At 33.1% G+C, this 21357-nt stretch overlaps 1 protein-coding gene across 1 annotated transcript; it reads left to right on the forward strand.

The window, feature by feature from the left end:
* The first annotated feature begins 1177 nt into the window (after positions 1-1177).
* LOC132719066 (uncharacterized) lies at positions 1178-15462 on the forward strand. The gene is made up of 5 exons (XM_060702805.1): positions 1178-1380; positions 11343-11974; positions 13139-13297; positions 13576-13849; positions 14432-15462. Exons 2-5 carry the CDS (start codon positions 11408-11410, stop codon positions 15460-15462), a joined length of 2031 nt encoding a protein of 676 aa, XP_060558788.1. The 5' UTR covers positions 1178-1380; positions 11343-11407.
* The last annotated feature ends 5895 nt before the right edge of the window (positions 15463-21357 follow it).

Genomic DNA, 21357 nt, shown 5'->3' on the forward strand with positions numbered 1-21357 from the left:
CTAAGCCAGTAGCTTTGCTGGCACTTAACAAATTTAAATATTTAAAAACTTTGCTTTCACACAAAAGAGAAAAAGAAAAACTATTAGGATATTAAACACTTTTTTGAGCATAAAATGAGTTCATGTTACTTTATCCGGTTTAAGGGGGCGTGGACGGTATATAAACTTGCAATTACCACTACCGTCCATGAACATGCTCAATCAAACTGAGTCCGACACATTTTCAATTCTGCCATGTTGGGCATTCATTAGGGATTTTGTTTTTCTTTATTTTACAATATCTTTAAGATTCTCTATTCACATACCAAGAATCATCAACGTGGCGTTGATACTTTTTGACTAATGGCGGCAGCAGTACGGAATGATAGATAAATCTCAATATGACTTTCTAAAAGGTTAACACGTAGGCAAAAATATATACATTTGCTAATCCCATATCCTTATTTCAAACCCACGAGAAATTTTATCGTTTTATCATAAAATGTCGCGGGCATCTCAAAAATCCGCGAGATTTAATGCCAAAATCGAACAAAATGTCGCAGGCAACGTTTAAACCTCGATATTGTATATCAGGTGTTGGAAACAGCAAGGAATATTTTGACTACAGCGCCTGGTAGCGTCAATGGTTTGACTTAACATTTTATCTCTTATTTGTCTATAAAAAGCCGAAGAATAGAAAAAAAATGTATACTAAAGGAGAAGTCGTATTAACAGAATGTGCCCGCTCGCACCCTTGCCGATTTTCAAATATTTTTTTTCAATGTCTTCTGCATTATGTATAGTTGTTTGGAAGGATATATACACGTACTTGTAATTTTTCCTTATTAAAAGATTGATTTCGCTTTTGTTATATTTTATGTCCCAAAATGTTTGAACAGACTCAAGCGTTGCGTTCATTTGTCGCGCCTTCCCTTGTTGATTTATATTCTAATATTTCATGAAGTCTAAGAACTGTATAATATGAGATAGACAGTTTGATATCCTTGAAAACAGATAAAGTTAGGAATAGGCCACTTTGCATAATTGCAACAGAAGTATTAAACGTAGATTTTATTGCATATTTACATACACTTTCGGTCGTATAATATAGTGTAGGACTTCAATTCGGCCTTGTGCGTATTGCCATACCTGCATGGCTGTAATCAGTGATTTATAATGAATTAAACATACAACATCACGTTATATCTTGTCGATATCTATTTTGGTAATATAAAGTGTTATCGGTAACATAAATATTTTGCGAAGATCTACAAATTTTATCAAGCGATGATACGCAATAGTTGTTAAATGTTATTTCTAATGAAGAAAGTAAAATATACAACTGTTCAAATTAATTGGATCAATGTTGATGAAAGTACAAGACAAAGCAGCAAAATTGAGGTGAGCCACAGTTTTTTTTTAATTTTAAGTGAAATAGCAAATACTAATGAAGACTAAATAATATAGTACCTGTCAAAAAATTATTATTATAATTATTATTATTATTATATTTGGGTCGCTATTATCACTTTGATCAACTATCATTAGTGACAAACGAAACATATAATTGAATACCTACTAAATAAATTAACAAAAATATACGTTTCTTGAACTCCAAACCCTATAAGTAAGTAGAAGTCAACTGCGTACTAATGCACACCCGTTTTGGCATGGAAAGCGGTGCATTTGAGCCAGGTTTAAGTTTTTAGCATTTGTCTGTTCCCGCACTGCTGGCGCATTACAACGGTTTGATTGGCGAAGAATGACCTGGAACATGTTTAATCGCAATACCGCCACGTACTAATTCTCAAACCCTGGCTGTCTTCGTAAGAAGAAAAACAAGAAATGTAACTTGTTTGGTAGTGTTACAGTTTCCATTAATTACATTATAAAATGTATCGCTTGGAGATCATATACCACATTTCATGAGCATAGATTTTAAACTTTCTGTATATTAAGATTTTTTTTTTCGGCCGAAGGCCGTCTGATTTCACATTGACTTCCGCTAAAATTAACAGTAAAGAAATGAATAAAGGCAGACTTTTCGTTGGTCATTTATACACTATTCTAACACGACCCGCATTTTTTCCTATTGAACATAGAAGAACCGAAAGTGTGTGTTATTATGCTATAAAATCACTGTTTGACGTTCTATATTTAGACATGTGACGTAATCATTATACACGTGACGTAACCACTAAAAATGTGACGCGCTGACAATAAGTACGGAAACAAATCATTCGCCATTTAGCTAATTATCATGTACGGCAGCATTTATTTGTTGATGTCGTGTTAGAATCGAAATAATATATCCAAATCGGTGATTTTATTGCTTGATAACATCACTGTTTGTCGTTCGGATGCTCATCATTATATCATTCGGGCTACGCCCTCGTGATATAATTCCCCGCATCCGAACTCCAAACAGTGATGTTATTGAGCAATAAAATCACAGTTTTTATGCTCCCCGAAAAATTTCGGGGGAGCATATAGTCGGCACCTTATCCGTCGTCTGTCCGTCCGTCCGTCTGTCCGTCTGTCCGTCCGTTTTCTTGTCCGGAGCATAACTTGAAAACCCTTGAAGATAATTTGTTTAAACTTCATACAGTGGTAGAGGGCATTGAGGAGGAGTGCAGTGTCAAAGAACCATAACTCTATTTTGCCCTGTTTTTGAATTATCTCCCCTTATAAAAAATCTTGTCCTGGGCATAACTCTAAAACTATAAGAGATATCAACAATAAACTTTGTAGGTGAATAGATCTCAATGGGTAGATGTGCAGTGCATAAGAACAATAACTCTTTTTGTCCTAATTTTGGAGTAATTGCCCTTTGTTAATTTCAACACTTTGAACTTTGTCCGGAACATAACTCTAAAACTATAAGAGATATCAAGATGAAACATTGTAGGTAGGTAGATCTCATTGAGTAGAAGTGCATTGCAAAAGAACCATAACTCTGTTCAGCCTCATTTTTTAATTATCCCCCCTTTTAGAAAAATCTTGTACTGGACATAGCTGTAAAACTATAAGAGATATCAACATGAAACTTTGTAGGTAGATGTATCTCAATGGGTAGATGTGCAGTGCATGAGAATCATAACTCTGCCTTGCCTAATTCTGGAGTTATTGCCATTTCTTTATTTTTACTTTTTGAAGTTGTCCGGAACATAACTCGGAAACCATAAGAGATTTCAACAAGAAACTTTGTAAGTTGATAGATAACAGTGATTAGAAGTGCAGTGCAAAGAACAGTAACTCTGCCTTTCCTTATTTTGGAATTATTGCACTTTGAACTTTTTCCAGGGACATAACTCTGAAACTACAAGATGTGTACTTTCCTGTGTCCAAAACCTATTCGGAGAGCATCACCCGGCTCAAACCGGGCTCTTGTTATATATTATTTCTTAAATAGCCTGTTCGATTGATACTTTAAAAGAGTTTCCGTTATAGGTAGAAGTCTGTTCGATTGCGCGATGGCAAGAAGTGTTGGAAAAAGTTATGTCAGAATAAAATATAAAAACACAATTACGATATTTTCTAGATGTTTCTAACATCTTTTCAATAATTATATGAAATTAAATTTGACAGATCGCCTTTTTGATACTTTTGCGTTCGATTGGGTTTCTCTTCTAAGCTGTTCTAGTGATTATATTCTCTTCTCGAACCGGGCATAAGACGATGGTCCAAACGAACTTTCCACTAATTTACAGTTGCAAAATCCTCCGTGGAATAAGTGTACAGTATCTACTAAATCTTTGTTTTATTATAAATTCCTAATAAAATCAAATTCCATTTTGATTAAAATCAAATAATGTAAGTATTATTGTTTCAATCTAAGATGACATTTAATGGAGGAAACATAGCGGGTAAAAATGAACTGAAACTATTGAGGACGAATAAAATGTTATGTTTGCGGTTAGCATGGTTAGTAGTAGCTTATCCTATGCAAGTTCACAAGCTTGACTTTGACCCAGTATCTTTTTAAAGATACTTCTTGTTTTCAATAGGTACCAACAAATAAGATAATTCAATTAAAAAACCTCATTGTAAAAGATACTGCTTAAAACATCGTCTATTTTACAATCTTTAAGAAATATTCCGTTAAAATAGTTCACAATCGAAATTTCTTGAACATACTGCATCATACATATTCAGCCAATGTAGGCCTATAAACATATTCTGTATTCATCTATTCTATACAAGGAAAAATACAAAACGAAACTCTGATCTTTAAATCTATTTTTCTATGTTTTCCCTGTTCTACTTTCTTCAATGCAAATACTTTTGTTGTAATTATTGAGTTATCATTTTATAATTATTTATATCAAAATTTCAGCATGTAAGTTTTAATATTGGTTTGCGGGTATTGGATAATTAATTTATTATTTCTAGTAATTTTATGATGGGTGTACATAAGTTGTTGTCGTGCGTATCTAGTTGGTTTTCAGAAAACAAAACATCTTGTCATTATTTGTTGTTAAAGATAAGAAGGCTTTGTAAAAAGATATCAATAAATGTGCCTCTTTTGCCTTTTCTTCCCCTTCCTAGTTCTGGGCAGCTTACAAATTTTGTAGCTATATGCCGCTTACTTTCTCTTAGAGTTTTTGAAATCATTTGTATAGTACCAAAACCATTCCGAAATAGAGAAAGGGTGAAGGAGAGAGTGTTGTAAAATACCGTAAAATACTAAAAATAAAATCTATAAATATATATGAACATTTATCGATAAAACAGTTTTATTCTACTTGTCAGATTGTTTGTACGATCAACACGTTCAAGGCACATATCTTGAAGATAATTTTCTTTATTGCATTCAAATGGTCTAATATCTGCAACTGTAATATCAGCACATTTAATTCTATTTGCTAACTTCGTTAATCATATTCATCATTATCTAAAGAAAATGAGGGTAATTTATTTGTTTTGAGATAACGTTCGCTTCGTGTTACTACCTATGGGCTTCAACATAAGCATGATTAATGCTTCTGTTTGCTGATATAGACGTGACAAATCAATTTGTTTATCAAAACACGAAATTCTATGGAATATTCGTTCATTTTTGATTCTGTTAAATAAATCATATAAAACATTGTTGTTTTGTTTTCTGAATATTTCCTAATTCCAGATATGAACATTTATGTTTATTTGACATATTCAATGAATCTTTATGGTTTGTTATCACATGTTCTACACAAAATAAATCTGAATGAAGTTATTTCTATATGTAGTAAAAGTATTATTCATTTTTAATGTTAGACTTTAAAAAAAAACGTCTGAAAAGATATTATGCTTGAAAATTGTTTGTATCTCATAAAAATAAACTCCTGAACATTTACACCTATTGTCCTCCGCCTTTTCGAAGAAAAAAGGGGGTTATAGAAATTAGTTCCGTGGGTCTGTCCATCCGTCACGTTTTCGTGTCCGGTCCATAACTGTGTCATTTATCAAAGGCATTTGAAATTACTTGGCACCATTGTTATTTATAATAAATTAAGACGATGTACCATGCGCAATAACCGGTCCCCAACCTCCAAGGTCAAAGTCACACTTGTTGATTAAAGATCAACTTTGTCTATATGAGGGTATATGTCGTATCTGGTCCATAACGTTCTTATCCATGAACGGATTTTAAAACTACTTGGCAGAAATGTTAATACAAATGAGACGATGTGTCATGCACAAAAACCAAACGCTTATCCCCGAGGTCAAGATCACAGTTAGAGGTCAAATATTAACATAGTCTGTTACAGGGTATATTTTGTGTCAGATCCAAAACTTCTTCATAGATCCATTGATTTTGACAATTATTCGGCACAGGTGTTTGCAATAATAAGACGATGTGTCATGCGCAAAAGACAGTCGCCTTCCTCCAAGATCAAAGTCTCAGTTAGAGGTCAAAGCATAACATGGTCTTTTGTAGGGTATATTTTGAAGGCAGTCCATATTTGTTATTGTTGAATGTTCAAGGGATTTTGAAATTACACAAATTTTCACGATAATGGGACGAGGTGTCATATGCAAAGCCAGACTTCTACCTTCAATGTCAAGGTCACATTTGAGTGCAAAAGCTTTACATGATTTGTTCTAGGGTATATTTTGTGTGCAGTATGGAACTTTATTCAATCAAGGGATTAAAAAAGAATTGGCACAAATGTTAACAATAATAAGACAACATGTCATGCGCAACACCTAGACCCCTACCTCAATGGTCATTATGTCACACTTGGAGATCAAAGTATAAAATATTCTGTTACGTGGTATGATGCAAAGTCAGGCTCATGCAAATAAAATATTATTGGTGAATTGCCCACATACCTTGATTGATAACTAGGCACAAAATATACACTGTACCTGTATTGATTTTGTATTTCTCACATTTTGTGGCTTTGTAATAGTGATAACAAGTATACAAATGTATTTTTGTTGACACCTACAAAGGAGTTGGTTCATCATATTCCTTTCATGCATTTATTGTTACTGGCATGTGCAGATCTACCTTTGATCAAACTTTTGCCCTGAATGTCCAGATCCATACCTCAGTGTTTAGAAATAGCACACATTTCTTGTGAAACTTCCCTTCTGTTACACATTCTTGATTTTAGAAATAAAAGAGCTTAAAGTCCCTATTTTTATTTACGAAGAGAACTCTGTCATGTGTTTGTCTTATAATTTACTCTTAAAAAAATTTAAATCGGGAAAAGAAATAAACCCACAAGTAGCTCAATACATGTGCTTGAATATACTAAAGCCTATTGAATTTGAACATGCTCGCGGCGCTTATGTTTGATCAGGATAATCAACAATATTTTTCTGTTTACCTTAAAAAATTTACAGACTGTAAAGAGTCGCTCGTACATGTTATATTTTTGATCCATAAAACTCGTTCAGCACGATATTTTTGTTGTGTTCGGTACCTTGAGTTTTAACTGTTTTCTAGGTTTTGGGTTCCAGTATTCCTACTTGAATAATGTTGATTCGCAGTTAGGATATGTGGCCTAACTTTGTCGTTTGTGACTTCTTGCAGGCTTCATAGCCTCTGATCCCCTGCCATTTTGTTTAGTTCCACCCATTGGGTACACGCTTTTTTTAATTGGGGACCATACGCCGTTTTTCATGGAAATAGAATGGTGTAACATTAAAGATTCCATGATAACCGCATGGACACATCTGCGGATGTTTCTGGATTCAAAGCTTAACTATTTCATGTTAAAATCTTTAATTCTGCTTAAGCCGGTTCTAGGGATAGGACGGTAACTTGCAATTACCGTCCATGTACAGGCTTAGTCAATCTGAGCTTGCGACATTTTAAAATTTGTCGTTTTGGACTTTCTTCAGGGATTCTTATTTTCTGTATTTCACACCTTACGGAAATCTAGAACGTCATCAGGAAAGCTCCCTTTGTTAATAATATAAAAAGCAGGTAGTTAGTAAAATAGTTTCACAATTATTTTACTGTACGCCTGACGCTTAATATCCCTTTTAATTTCAAAATGACATAAAAGTACCTGGTTTGATCACCCACGCCATACCTTATCATACCTGTCATGCGAATTGCAGCGTGTTTTACATCGACTTTTAAAATCTAATCATGCTATCGTACATGTGTAATACAATTTGCTTTTTTTAAATTTTAAAAGTCTTTGGGATAGATAAAGTAAACAAAACCCTTAAATACACTTGTATTTTAGATAAACTCTTGATGATCTTGAAAATTAATCGCGATTTCAAATGTCAGACAGAAACGTGTAGAAGCGTGAGATAATACTTTATAATTATGGTAAATAATGGCGTTGTTGAGAGGACACTTTGTTCCTTTTGAGTTGATCACATACAGGTTTGTAATAAATGATTTTATCTGAGATGTTCTTTGTTGAATACCATTGAATAAGATTTTTCTTAAATTAGGTATTTGCACACTACATTTAAAAGAATTTATTCAAATATTTGAAACAGAGAATCTTAGATCTTAAATGTGCTTGTGCTATGTTTTATATAACGATTTTCATAATGAATACCTGAACATTTACTCCTATTATTTTTTGGAGTAAGACGAATTACAAATCTCTTTTAAATATTTTTATTTGTGCTCGATACGAGACGAATTGTCATTATTAAAAAAAATTTTTTAATCTAATTACATGTTTGGATTAAGTGCACATGATATTTAGTTTTCACTGTATTTTTTACATCTTAAAAAACCCTAGAATAATTCATAAATGTCTCTCAAATACAATGCTTTAAGTTTCCGTTTGTGAGTGACATTTGTTTCTGATTTACGAAATGTCCATTGGAGGTTTATTCCGTAAGTGTGCAACTATAGCTTCAAATTGAACCGCTGAAATTTTTGTATCAATAAAGCAACCTTTCGAAGACGTGGCGTTGCAGAATACGTTCAATTGCGAATTAAGTAATTTAACTTGGATATTTAGTTTTATATTGCCAGACACATGACTGTGTGTGTTATACTTTTAATATAAATAAGTATATCGTCTGAAAGAGTACCCGAACAATCAATTAATATTTCTAACACATTTCATCGCCAGATTTATACAAATTTTCCTGTTTTTAAACAAGTTCGTTGGCTGCATAGAGCACAGAAACTGTTTTTGATTCTATGATTAAGACTATAAGCTTAATATCTGGTTGGATAGTGTAGCGTATACCAATATAAAGAGAGACGTAGGCGAGTATCCTAGGAAATAATTCTTTCCACTGAAAGTACTGATGACAGTGCTGAATAAACACGTACTAGGAAACTTCGTTTGCACAAGCACGTGTTTGCACAACCAAGTACTGCCAAAGATAAGCTAGCACATCAGTGAAGCTGTCCACCGTCCACTATGGTACCGAATCAATGGCTATCAATACCGTTAATAACTATTTTCTGTTTTCCTTATGCCCTGCACTGTTTCATCTGCTTTAGTATCGTACACCTGTCTTTAAATGAAACGTCACAATACATATTTGGTTTACGGGAAAAACACATTACATGCGCCCATGAAGAACAATGTTTTCAATGACTTTTGACAAAAAAACGAAGGTTATTGACTTGTTTGTAGTTGGCAAAATTCAGCCCAAGGACAAGTATCTTTACTTCAATATCCAAGTTGCAACGCGTCAACGCGCCCTGATTTATTGATAAACCAAGTTTTGTTATCAGTTATAGACTTTCCTGTAGCAAAGCTTAAATAAATTTAAAGGTCGGATAATTATCATATCGGATTTGTATTTGATTCAGTAGTTTAGCTGATCTTTTTCACTTTTTCCATGGTTATCTCTTCACATGGGAATCCTTATGTTTTTGATGACAGGTTCAATGTTGGAATACATAACTAACTCATAAAGTTAAATGTCTATGGTAAAAATCAGTACTTCATATAAGATGCAGCTGTTTTATGAGTTTAAGTACAAAATATAACACTGGATTATGCAAGATATAAGTATTCTTTTTAAAGATTCTATTTTTGTTTGTAAGTGGCTCCAAGGTAATATTTTGTTTTATTTGTACAAAAAACACACACACAGAAATCTTTAATATACTACTCAACTTTTGCTAAGCACCATAAGTTATTTTTTATATTATCACAAGTAAAAACAGATTTCTTTCCAATTTTTGAAAATTCTGATTCAGAAATATTTTGAGATAGTCCCTGACATTAATCCGTTACAACTCGTCTATGTAGTATGAAAGGCATGCATACAAATATTTTCATGTTTTTTATAGAGGTGTATAATCACATGTCCTTTGTTATACGGCGACATTACCGGGTTATTGTCATTCATTGGCTTATATTTCTTACATCTGTTACTTTGATATGGCGAATGCAAACATAAGGCGGCATTTGAGAGAAGCAGAGTTATGGAGTTCTATATGGATGGTGCAGCAGAGGGTCAACTTCTTTGAAGTTGGTGCGGCGATTGGTGTACACCACACCGTCATCATCAGAGCCTAGTAGAGATACCAGCTACATGGTACACCCGCCAGGAGGCATGCTGGAGGTCGGCAGAGGATCACAACACCAGATCAGGACCGTCTTTTTCAGGCATTTTGTGCAAGGTTTTTGCCAGCAACTTCTCTTTCAAATGCCCTTGCTAATGCTGCGAGGTTCCGCGTTTCCACGCAGACGGTACGTAGAATGATGCATGATGGAAATTTGCGGTCGAGCAGACCTTGCATACGAATCCTCTTGCCGCGTCGACATCGCCAGATTCCCGTTTGGAATGGACTATCGAGCATACACGGTGAACTATGCAACATCAGAGACACGTTCTGTTCACTGATGAGAGCAGAGTTTGCCTAGACTTCACAGTCAGGTATGCTAGAGTCTGGAGAAGACGAGGTGCTGGGCATGACCGCTACTGAGGTGGATCAAATGGTGTGGGGAGGCATCAGCTGCTATGGACAAACCGACCTGGTTGTACTAAATTGAGGCACATTGACCGGACGACATCTTTTACAGGTTAGGTTGTATGCTGCAGCAGTCGGCGATCAGTATATTCTAATGGACGATAATGTTCGCCCCTACAGGGCAAGTGTGGTCTAGGATTACCTAGAGAGGGAGTCTTTTGAGTGCATTGACTGGCCAGCTCGCTCACCTGACTTAAATCAGATCGAACACATGTTGAATAAGGTACAGGTTAGAATTTCAGCTCGTCAGCTGCAACCTAGAACCATTCCAGAGCTTGGAGCCATGTTGGTCTAGGTATGGGCAGCCCTACCTGTTTGAATGATCAGAAACCTAACAAAAAAACAACAAAAAAACAACAACAAAAAACAACAAAAAAACAATTTATCAAACTTGGAAATAATGAAAAACAGAATCTCTAAAGAAAGTCCAACACAACAAAATTGAAAATGTTGTAGGCTCGGTTTGATTGAGCCTGTTCGTGGATGGTACTGGAAAGTGCAAGTTACAGTCCACGTCCCCTAGCAGAATTCAAAATTTAACACGAAAATGGTGAAATTTTGAATTTAGAAACATCCGCAGATGTGTTCATACAAACACAGTGCATGTCCTGCAAACTTGAAAGAGGGGGGTTATTCTCTTCTCTATCACAAAATCAGAGTAATACTCATTCATAGGGTTATATTCGTCCTTATTGAAAGAAAAACAACAGTAAGTCAACATTTAAATCTTTTCGCATGGCGTCAATAAAATTATCCGAAAAATCACACTCAAACATATGGTGCTTAAGTTGAGTAGTATACATATAATGAACACTGTATATTAATCATGTAAAGCATTCAACTGATATGTCAATGTAATGTAATCATTAACTTGTCAATTATCATATTTCTTCAAGATTGGAATGGTACCTTTGTTTAAGCAGTGTACATATGTTCATTTTATATTTATTTTCAGATACAATATCGAATACATGATATAGGCTGTTTGTTGTTCATTCTATAAGTAATGGCATTATAACAATGGCTTCATATAGCCCGAAACTGAACAAGAAGGAATTCAATAATTGGTTTAAAGCTCAGTTAGCTGTACTTTTGACCAAAGAAGGAATTGAACCTTTTGTGTATAATGAAATTCAAGCATTTCAATTAGAATGTTTAGATAATATATGCTACAACAATAAACTTATTAATGGAAGTGTATGTTCAAGTTGCTCCACAGAAAATATTATCACGTGCCCTACTTACAGAATTTGTAATGTTGGGCATGGAAACTGCAGTTATCATCGAAATTCGGAAACACAGTATAATCCTGCTGGCTGTCCCAATAAAATATGTGACAAATTCAACACTCAAATAAAATGTGCGCATAGATACTACGTACCTTCGTATAAAAACACGGATGCGACTCAGTGGTGCAGTAGTCCCTGGGAGGTAGCTAAATGCTTTATGCCCCCAGATGGGTATGCAGATAAAGTATCACCAACAGATACAGATTTCAACGGAATCATCAGTATTATTTCTAACTTCAAGGACTTTTCTTTGAAATTGGATGCAACGCTTAGTGACAGGAACAATATCTTTGAACAGGTAAAGAACATTTTTAATGAAAATTCGATAGACCATAATTGTCGATTATAAGTTGACAATATTCAATCGCAAAATTGATGTAATAACTAAAATGTTTTCAGAACTATATTAAGTATAGAACTGCAACTTAAGCAGTATAAAATGTTATAGATGGGACTGTTGATGTTTTCTGGTGAAACAATAAAATAGCATATTCACACTGCCATTAAAGCAGAAGAAATATCTTTGCAACTAACAAGATAGATTACTCGGTAAAATAACTTATAATAATATATAGAAATATTGAGGGTTGTTAAAGACTTAGAATTTTTTTAAATAACCATGTAAAACATCTTGTGAAAACTTACAACATCTACTTATTTTTTTGACACATGACAATTCTTTGCCATGTATCCCTACGCGCTGACGAAAGATAACGTTTTTAAAAAGCTCCTTAAGTTAAACGTTTTAGAATGACCTTCTGAAGCAGTATTTCGATAGAATATTTTATACTTTTTTAATAAACAAAAAATCCCCTATTAGTTGACAAAAAAAGAAAAGAAAAAAGGACTAATGCTAATGTGTCCACGTAGTCTCGAGGATTCACAACAAGAAATACTGTTAACTACGGTACCTGTTAACCTGAGATTATATTTATATTACGTTTTAATATCATATTGCACAATCCAAAGCTTCTTTACATAGTTTGTGATTCATTTTACTTTAATCGAATCAATGAGCCAAACTCATTGCCCCTGTTGGCAAACTTTGATACCGATATGTGTCTACTACACAATTGTCATCCCGCCTTAAGTTCCGATCAAGATGCTTTTACACGGTTGTGAAGGCTCAAGAGGCAAATGTCAAAAAACTCTAGGTATATGCTGGCTGATTTTTATTCAATTTGGTATAATATAGTTACGCAAAAAATGTTATTAGATAAATAATATTAGAGAAATTCTAGCCACTATTGTACCCAACGACAGATTCTATTAATGTTATTCCTTTTTGTTTCAATATTTGCTTTTAGACATCTCATCAGATTACCTTATCTTAGGTGTGACTGGAAAAGTCGAATATAAAGACTTTATTGAAGCATCATTTTGTCAAGTGTTTGGATCAAAGTTTTATCCGTCATAACTCCAACAATAAATATTTATTTTCATTGTATACTATCTTTAACAGGCAAGAGAAATTGGTAGACGTTTAAGACATTCTTCAAGATTAGAAGTTACGGACAAGGACCTTCAGCAATACTTCAAAGTGTTACGTCAACTACTGTCTGATTCCAAATATTTAGCTACAGACAAACATGCACAAATTGCCAAACAAAACCTCATTGATGTAATTATCTATTTTCTAATTCATATTTTGTAATAAAACATTATAATATTATTAAGTTGTTAAAAACATAAGATAATGTTTATCTGTAATACAGTGATCTACAATTAGCATTGTTTGTTGACCATTTATGAATTTACTGTTAAATGGTACGATGGCTTGACAAGCACACATTTATAGTAATTGAAATAACTCGATGTCAATCGTTTTTGTTTATATGCACATTATAAGTGAAGAAATGAAATATAATTGTCGAAATGATATCATGTATGTTTTTATAGCTCGAAAATGACTCAATGAAAATAAGTAAAGGTGATGTAGACAAAGCGCTTGGCGAAGCAGAAACGGCAGATCTGGATAAAATTAGAACTGAAATTGATGACCTGAAGAAATTATATGAGATTATTAAGCTAGATACTATTAAAACAACCAAACACGCTATAGCTTCTATTAGAGAGGTAACTGAAAAAGGTAAACAAGACTTGTCCGATTTAGCACAGAACATGTTTCAACTGCAGAGTAATAAAAATGGGGAACAATATGACAATAGACAAAGTAAGTAATTTCACATAGAATGCATTGCAAATATGTTTATGTGTGTTTCAATTTTCTAACATTTAGATAAATAAAGCTGAAGATGCTTTCAATGAATATCTTCTGAATCCTGAATTTGATTCTTTTTACGTAGAATAATGTTGTTTGTTTTTTTTTCTCTAAAATTTAGTAACGCGACGTTGTATAATTTGATGAATATGTCATATCATTCCACGACTGAAAAACAATCGTTATGTCCTGCAGTGTACAGAAAGGATAAAATTATCGCATGTTCCGTCGATTTCTCAACTACAGCTTTGTTCCTTAGAAATACCTTATTCATCAGATCTGTAAATTAAATGAATTTTTCCATTGACGGCCCATCTACTCAAATACTATTTCCAGGATATAAAACGTGATTGTCATGTAGAATCAAATATTAGCGTTGTGAATGCTCAATATTAGATTAAAGTTGTGAAATTTTCATTTATAAATGTAAACATATAAATATTTTACATAATGTTTTTACACAAATATGTGTTTATCATTTGCTTTAAATGAAGTGTGTATCTTTTTGAAATGAAGTGTGTATCTTTTTGACAGGACTAAAAAATGATTTGATTGCATTGTACAAGACGAATTATAGTTCAGTTCCTCTTTCTCCACTGGTTGAAGAATACGATTCCCCTCTTGCTGGCTTTTACGTCATGCCAGAAATTCATATGCAGACTGACGTATTCGCCAGAAAAAAGGAAACAGCTAGAGTTAAGTCGTTTGAAGACCTCTTTTCGTCGGGAAGCAAGATTGCAAGAGAAATATATTTATCTGCTGATGCTGGGTTTGGGAAAACGGCATTTTCAAAATATCTTGCTACGGCGTGGTGTCAAGCTCATCAAAAGGATGGAGGCGAAATATGCGGCTTGTTTAAAGAAGAGGAGCTAAAAGCCTTAGCTGGATTTGAGTTTGCATTTTTGGTGTTGTTAAAGGATTCTGCAAATGTCTGTGATATTGACATAATGATCGACCAACAAATTATAGGAAATCTCCCGTGTACATCGTCACTTCCTGAGAATCTCTTTAAGGAAATTTTAGATAAGGAAAAATGCTTAATCATTCTAGATGGACTTGATGAATGGACACACCCAAGAGACGATTGTAAAAGACTTCCAAAAAATATTCCTCATCGATACGCTCGGGAAAACTGTGTAATTTTGACAACGACTCGACCATGGAAGCTAGGATATGTAAACCTTAAAAAGAGTCAAACAGACAAAATAATAGAGCTGATTCAATTAAATGACGAATCCGCAAGGACATTGACAATGAATGGTATTCAGAAGATGAAGAAAGGACTAGATGCTGACGAATTGGCGAGTCAAACGAGCAAATTACATAAAGTAATATTTGATCGTGGTTTGAATGACCTAAAGTCTGTTCCACTTATACTGATGTATATTATTAGTCTGTGGTGTGACGGTAAACCGATTGGAGAGTCGAAATGTCAAGTATATACTAGTATCATTGAACTCCTTCTTACGAGGACAGTGAATAACTCATCAGATCTCAATACAGCATTTGAACAATCTCAATGTACTCTTCCCAAATGCTTCGAGGAGCTTGATACTGAAAATTAACTGAAAATACAGCTAAAACATTAACAGAAAGAAAAACTAAAATATCATTTCCCCATAAAACTGTACAGGAATACTTTTGTGCAATTCATGTAAGTATTCATTCCTTAAATGATGGTCAAAAAACTATTGTAGAAAAATGCAGACGTGTACAACATGTTCTGGATATTTCATCACTGTTGATATTTATTAGTGGCATGAATCCAAGTATGATTTCAGTTATTTCATATGATCTAATGCACGTGATTAACAGTGATGAAGAAACCAAGATTTACAGAACCATGGCAGGTTATGATTACAGATACATACATCCATTGCTGGCTATACAAAGCATGTACATGTCTTGTGACCTTGAGTTCCTAGAAAATAAAGACTTCAAACTGTGTTTACAAGATGTCTTTATAAGTGAAAACTGTCGAGAAGAAAAATACGTCAAACGATTAAATAATTTGTGTCATCAAAATAAAGGAAACATTAAATCAATAAGTATAGAAAACAGAGGCATTTGTAGCTTACAAAACATTATCGAAATGTTTGCAATCCCTGACATCCAAAAAATTGAGAAATTATGGTATAAAGGTGAAATTGTAGAAGAGGAGATGATGAAAATAGTTTTAGGCTCTTTAAAGTGTTTATCATTGATATCACGTAAATGGAGAAAATCGAAGTTTTTTTCCAAAGGTTATGTTCTGTCTACAAAGATGAATGACATACTGGTCAAATTACAAAATCTGGACTGTTTATATATAGACAACTTCACTATGTCTCACGAGGTAATGAAGACATTTTTTGATTTCCTCGCCAGAAAGAAATCTATGAAAGATATAAGACTGTTTGGGTTGTACTGTATGGATCACAAGTCTTCTTGTCGCGGACTCATCATGGACCTCGCTGGACATTCAAATCTTAGATGTTTAGCATTGAGCAAAATACCTTTATCGCAATTAAAAATAAATATAGTGGCGTTAGATGAATGTTATGTAGGTGAAATACATGAAACTTGTGTTCTGTCTTCTTATCTGAATCAGCTCGCAACAGCCAGTAAACTACAATCTTTTTGGTGTGGCCATATTGCATCGTCCAGTGCCATAGAAGCATTGCTTCAAACAATACCATTGCTACTGAATGTGAAAGAAGTTTGGATGTCCAGGATTGATCTAGGTGAGAGAACAATAACACTGTCACCTCACATGGGCAATATTGAACTTGTTTATTTGATGAAGATGAAAATGTCTTGTGCAGTTTTACAGAATCTCATTTCTGACGTAAACAAGCTTGCACGTCCAGTGGCAGTATATATGAGAGGATGTGAGATAAAACCGGAAGCTACATTTGAAGAGATAAAAAATCATGTGAAAACATCGGAGAAGAATTTCACGGTGATTTATGACGGTATCTATCAAGATGGGAATTACGCGTTCTTTTTCAGAACAATTAAAGGCACTGGCACTTGAACAGAACAGAGGATATTCCTGTCAGTTTTAAAATCTTAAAGGCAATTTTATCAGGAATATACTTATTCAATACTAACATGGAGATGGATAAAAAAAATCCATAATTAACGTTGGTCATCGACTTCATAAACTTAGTAACTGTACATAAACACAAAATATAAAGGATCAGATCTCTCAAGGGGGGGGGGGGGGGGCTGTGACGTTCAATGTATGCAACTCCCAAACGATCCAGCAACACAGGACCACCAACAAGGAGCCCAGCAGGACCCAAAACAAATACAGGACAGGGCAAAAGGCAAAACACGGACGGGATAACTACTTTAGTGATACATATAAGGAAATGATAGAAACAGACAAGGAAATAAAGGAAGGCAATATTTATTATTGATCAAAAGGTATATAAAGCAAAAGCGATGTATACTATCATTATTCATTTTCATATAATCAGAAATTGTGTGTAATGAGTTTATTATTTTATTAGAGTTTAAATTATTTTTAGTTTAAATTATTTTTAGCAAATCAACTTCATTCACTGAAAGACATTGTTTGCAAATTCTAATGAACACGTTTCTGAAATGTCCATTTTGCTTTCTCTGACAATAACAGATTAGAGTATATTCTGAAGATCAAAGAGATATTGAAAACAAAAATATCGTTTACTACTTTTATGTTTATACACTAAAGCGCTTATATAGTTTTTGAAAGTATCAGAGCCTAGTGTGAAGGACAACCTCTCATGTTGATGGTGGAATACTTTAAGCAATTATGACGAAATTCTGTGTTTTAAGGGTACATAAAAAGGAGGGTCGGGATTGGTCGGATTTTTTAAAATTTATTTGTAATATGAACAAATGTGGGTTGTCATTTAACTTTTGGTGGAGTTAGGGGTAATTGGTGAAGGGCACTGGTGCTAAAATGAATTTACACTTTTCAAAATGCTGTAAAATCTTTGTGTATTGACTGATTTCATTTTTTGTACATACATATCTTTGAAAATCTTCTGAATTTAGGTAGAGTTTAGAGGAAACTGGTTTTATAGTTAGAGTAGCTGATGCCAAAAATCGATTTTCACACTTTTGCTTTATTTACGGATGTAGTTCATATATCTAATAGGAAAAGAACTTTGGTGGTTCTCGTACATTTGTCGGGGTTATGTGTCACAAGGTCAGTGTTACCAGTGCTAGAACAGATGTTTTTTACCTTTGATACAGCCGATATACATTAACTGACGTCTTTGATACATTTTGTGTTCCTCTTACTGGGTTCAGTGTCAAGGTCTTGCGTTAATGTTTTCTATTTAACTTAAAATTTGGCAAGTTAATTTTGTTCCTTTTAACAAATTAGAATTTTCAGTCAATAATAAAATGCCATGATTATTTTGAAGAAAAAAGTTTAGCATTGGTTTGATATACAATGTCAAAATGCACGTAACATGTAGAATCTTTAAGGTTGTTTAATATTTCAAAAACATATTATTTTAGAATTAGGTTGTGTGAAAATAAGTCATTTTATGAAAGTATTGTTAGAAAAAAGAAAAATTTACATTACAGAATGAAAATGTCTGAGATAGAAAATTTAAAGAAAGGTAAACTTAGAGATTTTTGGAAATATTTTAAAAAGACATTAAACAATTTTGGAAAAAAAACAAAAACAGTGGAACATTTTAAAGAATATTTTTCTAATATAAGTAACGACTTATTTGCTTGTTGCAATTAGAAGGCTAATCGGTTTTGCGAGAAAAATGAGTTTTTGAAGTCAAATGAAATTTTTCCAGAATTAGATCAGCCAATTACAGTTTGTGAAATTTTAACTGCTGTAAAATCACTAAAGCGTAACAATGCGACTGTTTACTAAACGAGTATTTTATTGAAAGTATAGATATTTCATCGGCTCATATCTTTGATTTATTTAATGGTACATGTATTTTAGATTCGGGTTATTTCCTCGAGAAATAGACAGAGGGTATTATAATCCCTTAACACAAAAAAAGGTTGTCACGATGACGTTAATAATTGTAGAGAAGAGGTATTACTCTTGTTAGTTGTATGTCAAAATTGTTTACTACTGTTATAAATAATCGAATTGAGAAATTTTGTAACGAACATAACACTATTTCGGAAGCTCAGTTGGGATTTCGTAAAGGAAGGTCATAAGTAAGATGTTTTAGATTTTATTTCTGTAGATAAAGAATGAGTAGTTTGTCTTTGAGAGTACAAACTGGCAGATATTCTAGAAATAGAAAGAGAAGAAAGGTAATGTTTATGCTGTAATACCTCAGACATTGAAGATGAATTTCATTTCATTTGTATATGCTGTTGTTTTGCAGACTAATGAAAAAAATACATGAAGTATGTCAGACGCCCGACAGTTTATAAATTTTTGAAGACAAATAGTAAATATGAATTAGTTCAGTTATCCGAATTTGTTAAAGAAGCACTTGCTTTGAGAAACACACTGTTAAATGTTGAGCGTTAAAAATTATAAATAATTGCTCATTCACCTTTTCGTATGTCTTCTCATTTCGTAGTATATACATTGATTAATTATTTGTTCTTGTTAATAGATTATGAATTTTGAAAAAAAAATGTCATGATTGTTATAACCATTATATTGACGTAATGTTTGTAAATATTATTGTTTTATAGATGATGTGCATTGTACAAATCTTAATAAAGTATCTGTTCTGCAATGTTCATGATTCTGTCATTGTGTAAAATATTTTTTATCCACGACTGGGTAAATGCATAATTTTAAGATTCAGCGTCAAGAGAAAATTGGGTTAGAAATATTGAATTATTTGATCGTGATTTCTTGTTAAAATTCTAAATTATTTTCGCATAAGAAGAAAACTTTGTAAAGCAATATTTTAAAGTTTAAGTTAATGTATGAAACTAGCAACAAATTAAAAAATACTCAAAAATGATCTTCGGGAGATCCTTTTGAAATTCTCAAATGATAATGGTAATAACAATAATAATAATCAATAAAAATAAATAAAAATAAATAAAAATGTATTTGAGAAATATATAAGTACCGTTATAATAATTCATTATGTATTTTTTAGACTTTATGATATATGTCTTCAATAAAGAGCAATTATGACTTTCGAGCTCATGGATATATGATAAATTTGAATCTAGATTAAACCATTTTTAAGGAAAAAGAATTGTTGTAGGAAAGACACAGAAATGTTACCGATCCTAGGACTGTCACCTACAATTAAGGCAACCGAAGATACATTGACTACAATACTTTAAAGGCAAGCTCTTCACACAGAGCTTTTTAACTGGGGTTAAGAATAAGACTGACAAGTCCAGTGTTTTATGGACTTTTTATACTTTACTGCTCCTTCGGGATATTTGATTTCGGCACTATAATAATAAGTGTTAATATGAATACCGCTTTTAAAAGGTGCACTGCACTTATACATTATCTCCCATGAAGTGACTCAATGAACAGTCTGCAATTTCATACATTTTGTTTTTTTTTCAGTGCTTCCGAAGGGTATCCCTTTTCCGGATTTTATGTATATAATATGTTGATATGTAAACTACATGTACATTTTTGTATATATTACAATTCTTTTATACTAATTTGTTCATAGCAAATTTTGATACTTAACTTGTTATTTATAAAATTAATGATTTTCTGTTTTTGATCATCATTATGACAGATATACATACGAGCCGCGTTATGACAAAACCAACATAATGTGTTTGCGACCAGCATGGATCCCGACCAGACTGCGCATCCGCGCAGTCTGATTAGGATCCATACTGTTCGCTATCAGTTTTCCTACTTGTTATAGACTTTGTAAGCGAACAGCATGGATCCTAATCAGACTGCGCAGACCCATTATGTTGGTTTTGTCATGATGACAGATTCACATGTTTCATAGTTAACATCACACTATAAAATGTCCAGTGTTTAATAAACATTTATCTATGCATTATTCAATATTGATATATTTATGATTTACATAATCATGAAGACCTTATTGTTTTCTATTGAATTTAGATTATACATAATATGCATCATATTTCATTTTGTTTCTTAGGTAAAATGTATTGAAGTAATAAATAATATCATTGTTATTGCTGTTGTTGTTTGTTTGTTCAAATATATCGTAATTTCATGAAAACGTTGGTTATCATTACAATACTGAGTAAAACAAGATACCAGCACTTCTTTTTAAAAATGCTAGATCAAAAGCTTAGATATTGCATTTCCACGAAACATCCCATAGCATGGTTTTACAGTGATCACTGTACGGTCTCACAACAACCATACCAGTGAGTCACCTTGTTTTTGGAAGCTCATTTTATTGATACCAAGTGGACAAATAAATAAGGAAAATGGGTAATATTATTAAGAGTTATTACTATTCATATGTAAATTGTATAACAAAATAGCCACGGGATTAGAAAAAGGAATCAACAACATT

This window comes from Ruditapes philippinarum, unplaced genomic scaffold (assembly GCF_026571515.1).
Source record: "Ruditapes philippinarum isolate M1 unplaced genomic scaffold, ASM2657151v2 ctg4422_1_1_1_1, whole genome shotgun sequence".
NCBI classification, from domain to species: Eukaryota; Metazoa; Mollusca; class Bivalvia; order Venerida; family Veneridae; genus Ruditapes; species Ruditapes philippinarum.

What these genes read in the sequence shown, in the direction of transcription:
- LOC132719066 (XM_060702805.1), top strand. Translation starts at nt 11,408, where the DNA reads ATGGCTTCATATAGCCCGAAACTGAACAAGAAGGAATTCAATAATTGG. An exon ending in GGAACAATATCTTTGAACAG is followed by an intron (nt 11,975 to 13,138) that starts GTAAAGAACATT and finishes TATCTTTAACAG; the next exon opens with GCAAGAGAAATTGGTAGACG. An exon ending in CCAAACAAAACCTCATTGAT is followed by an intron (nt 13,298 to 13,575) that starts GTAATTATCTAT and finishes ATGTTTTTATAG; the next exon opens with CTCGAAAATGACTCAATGAA.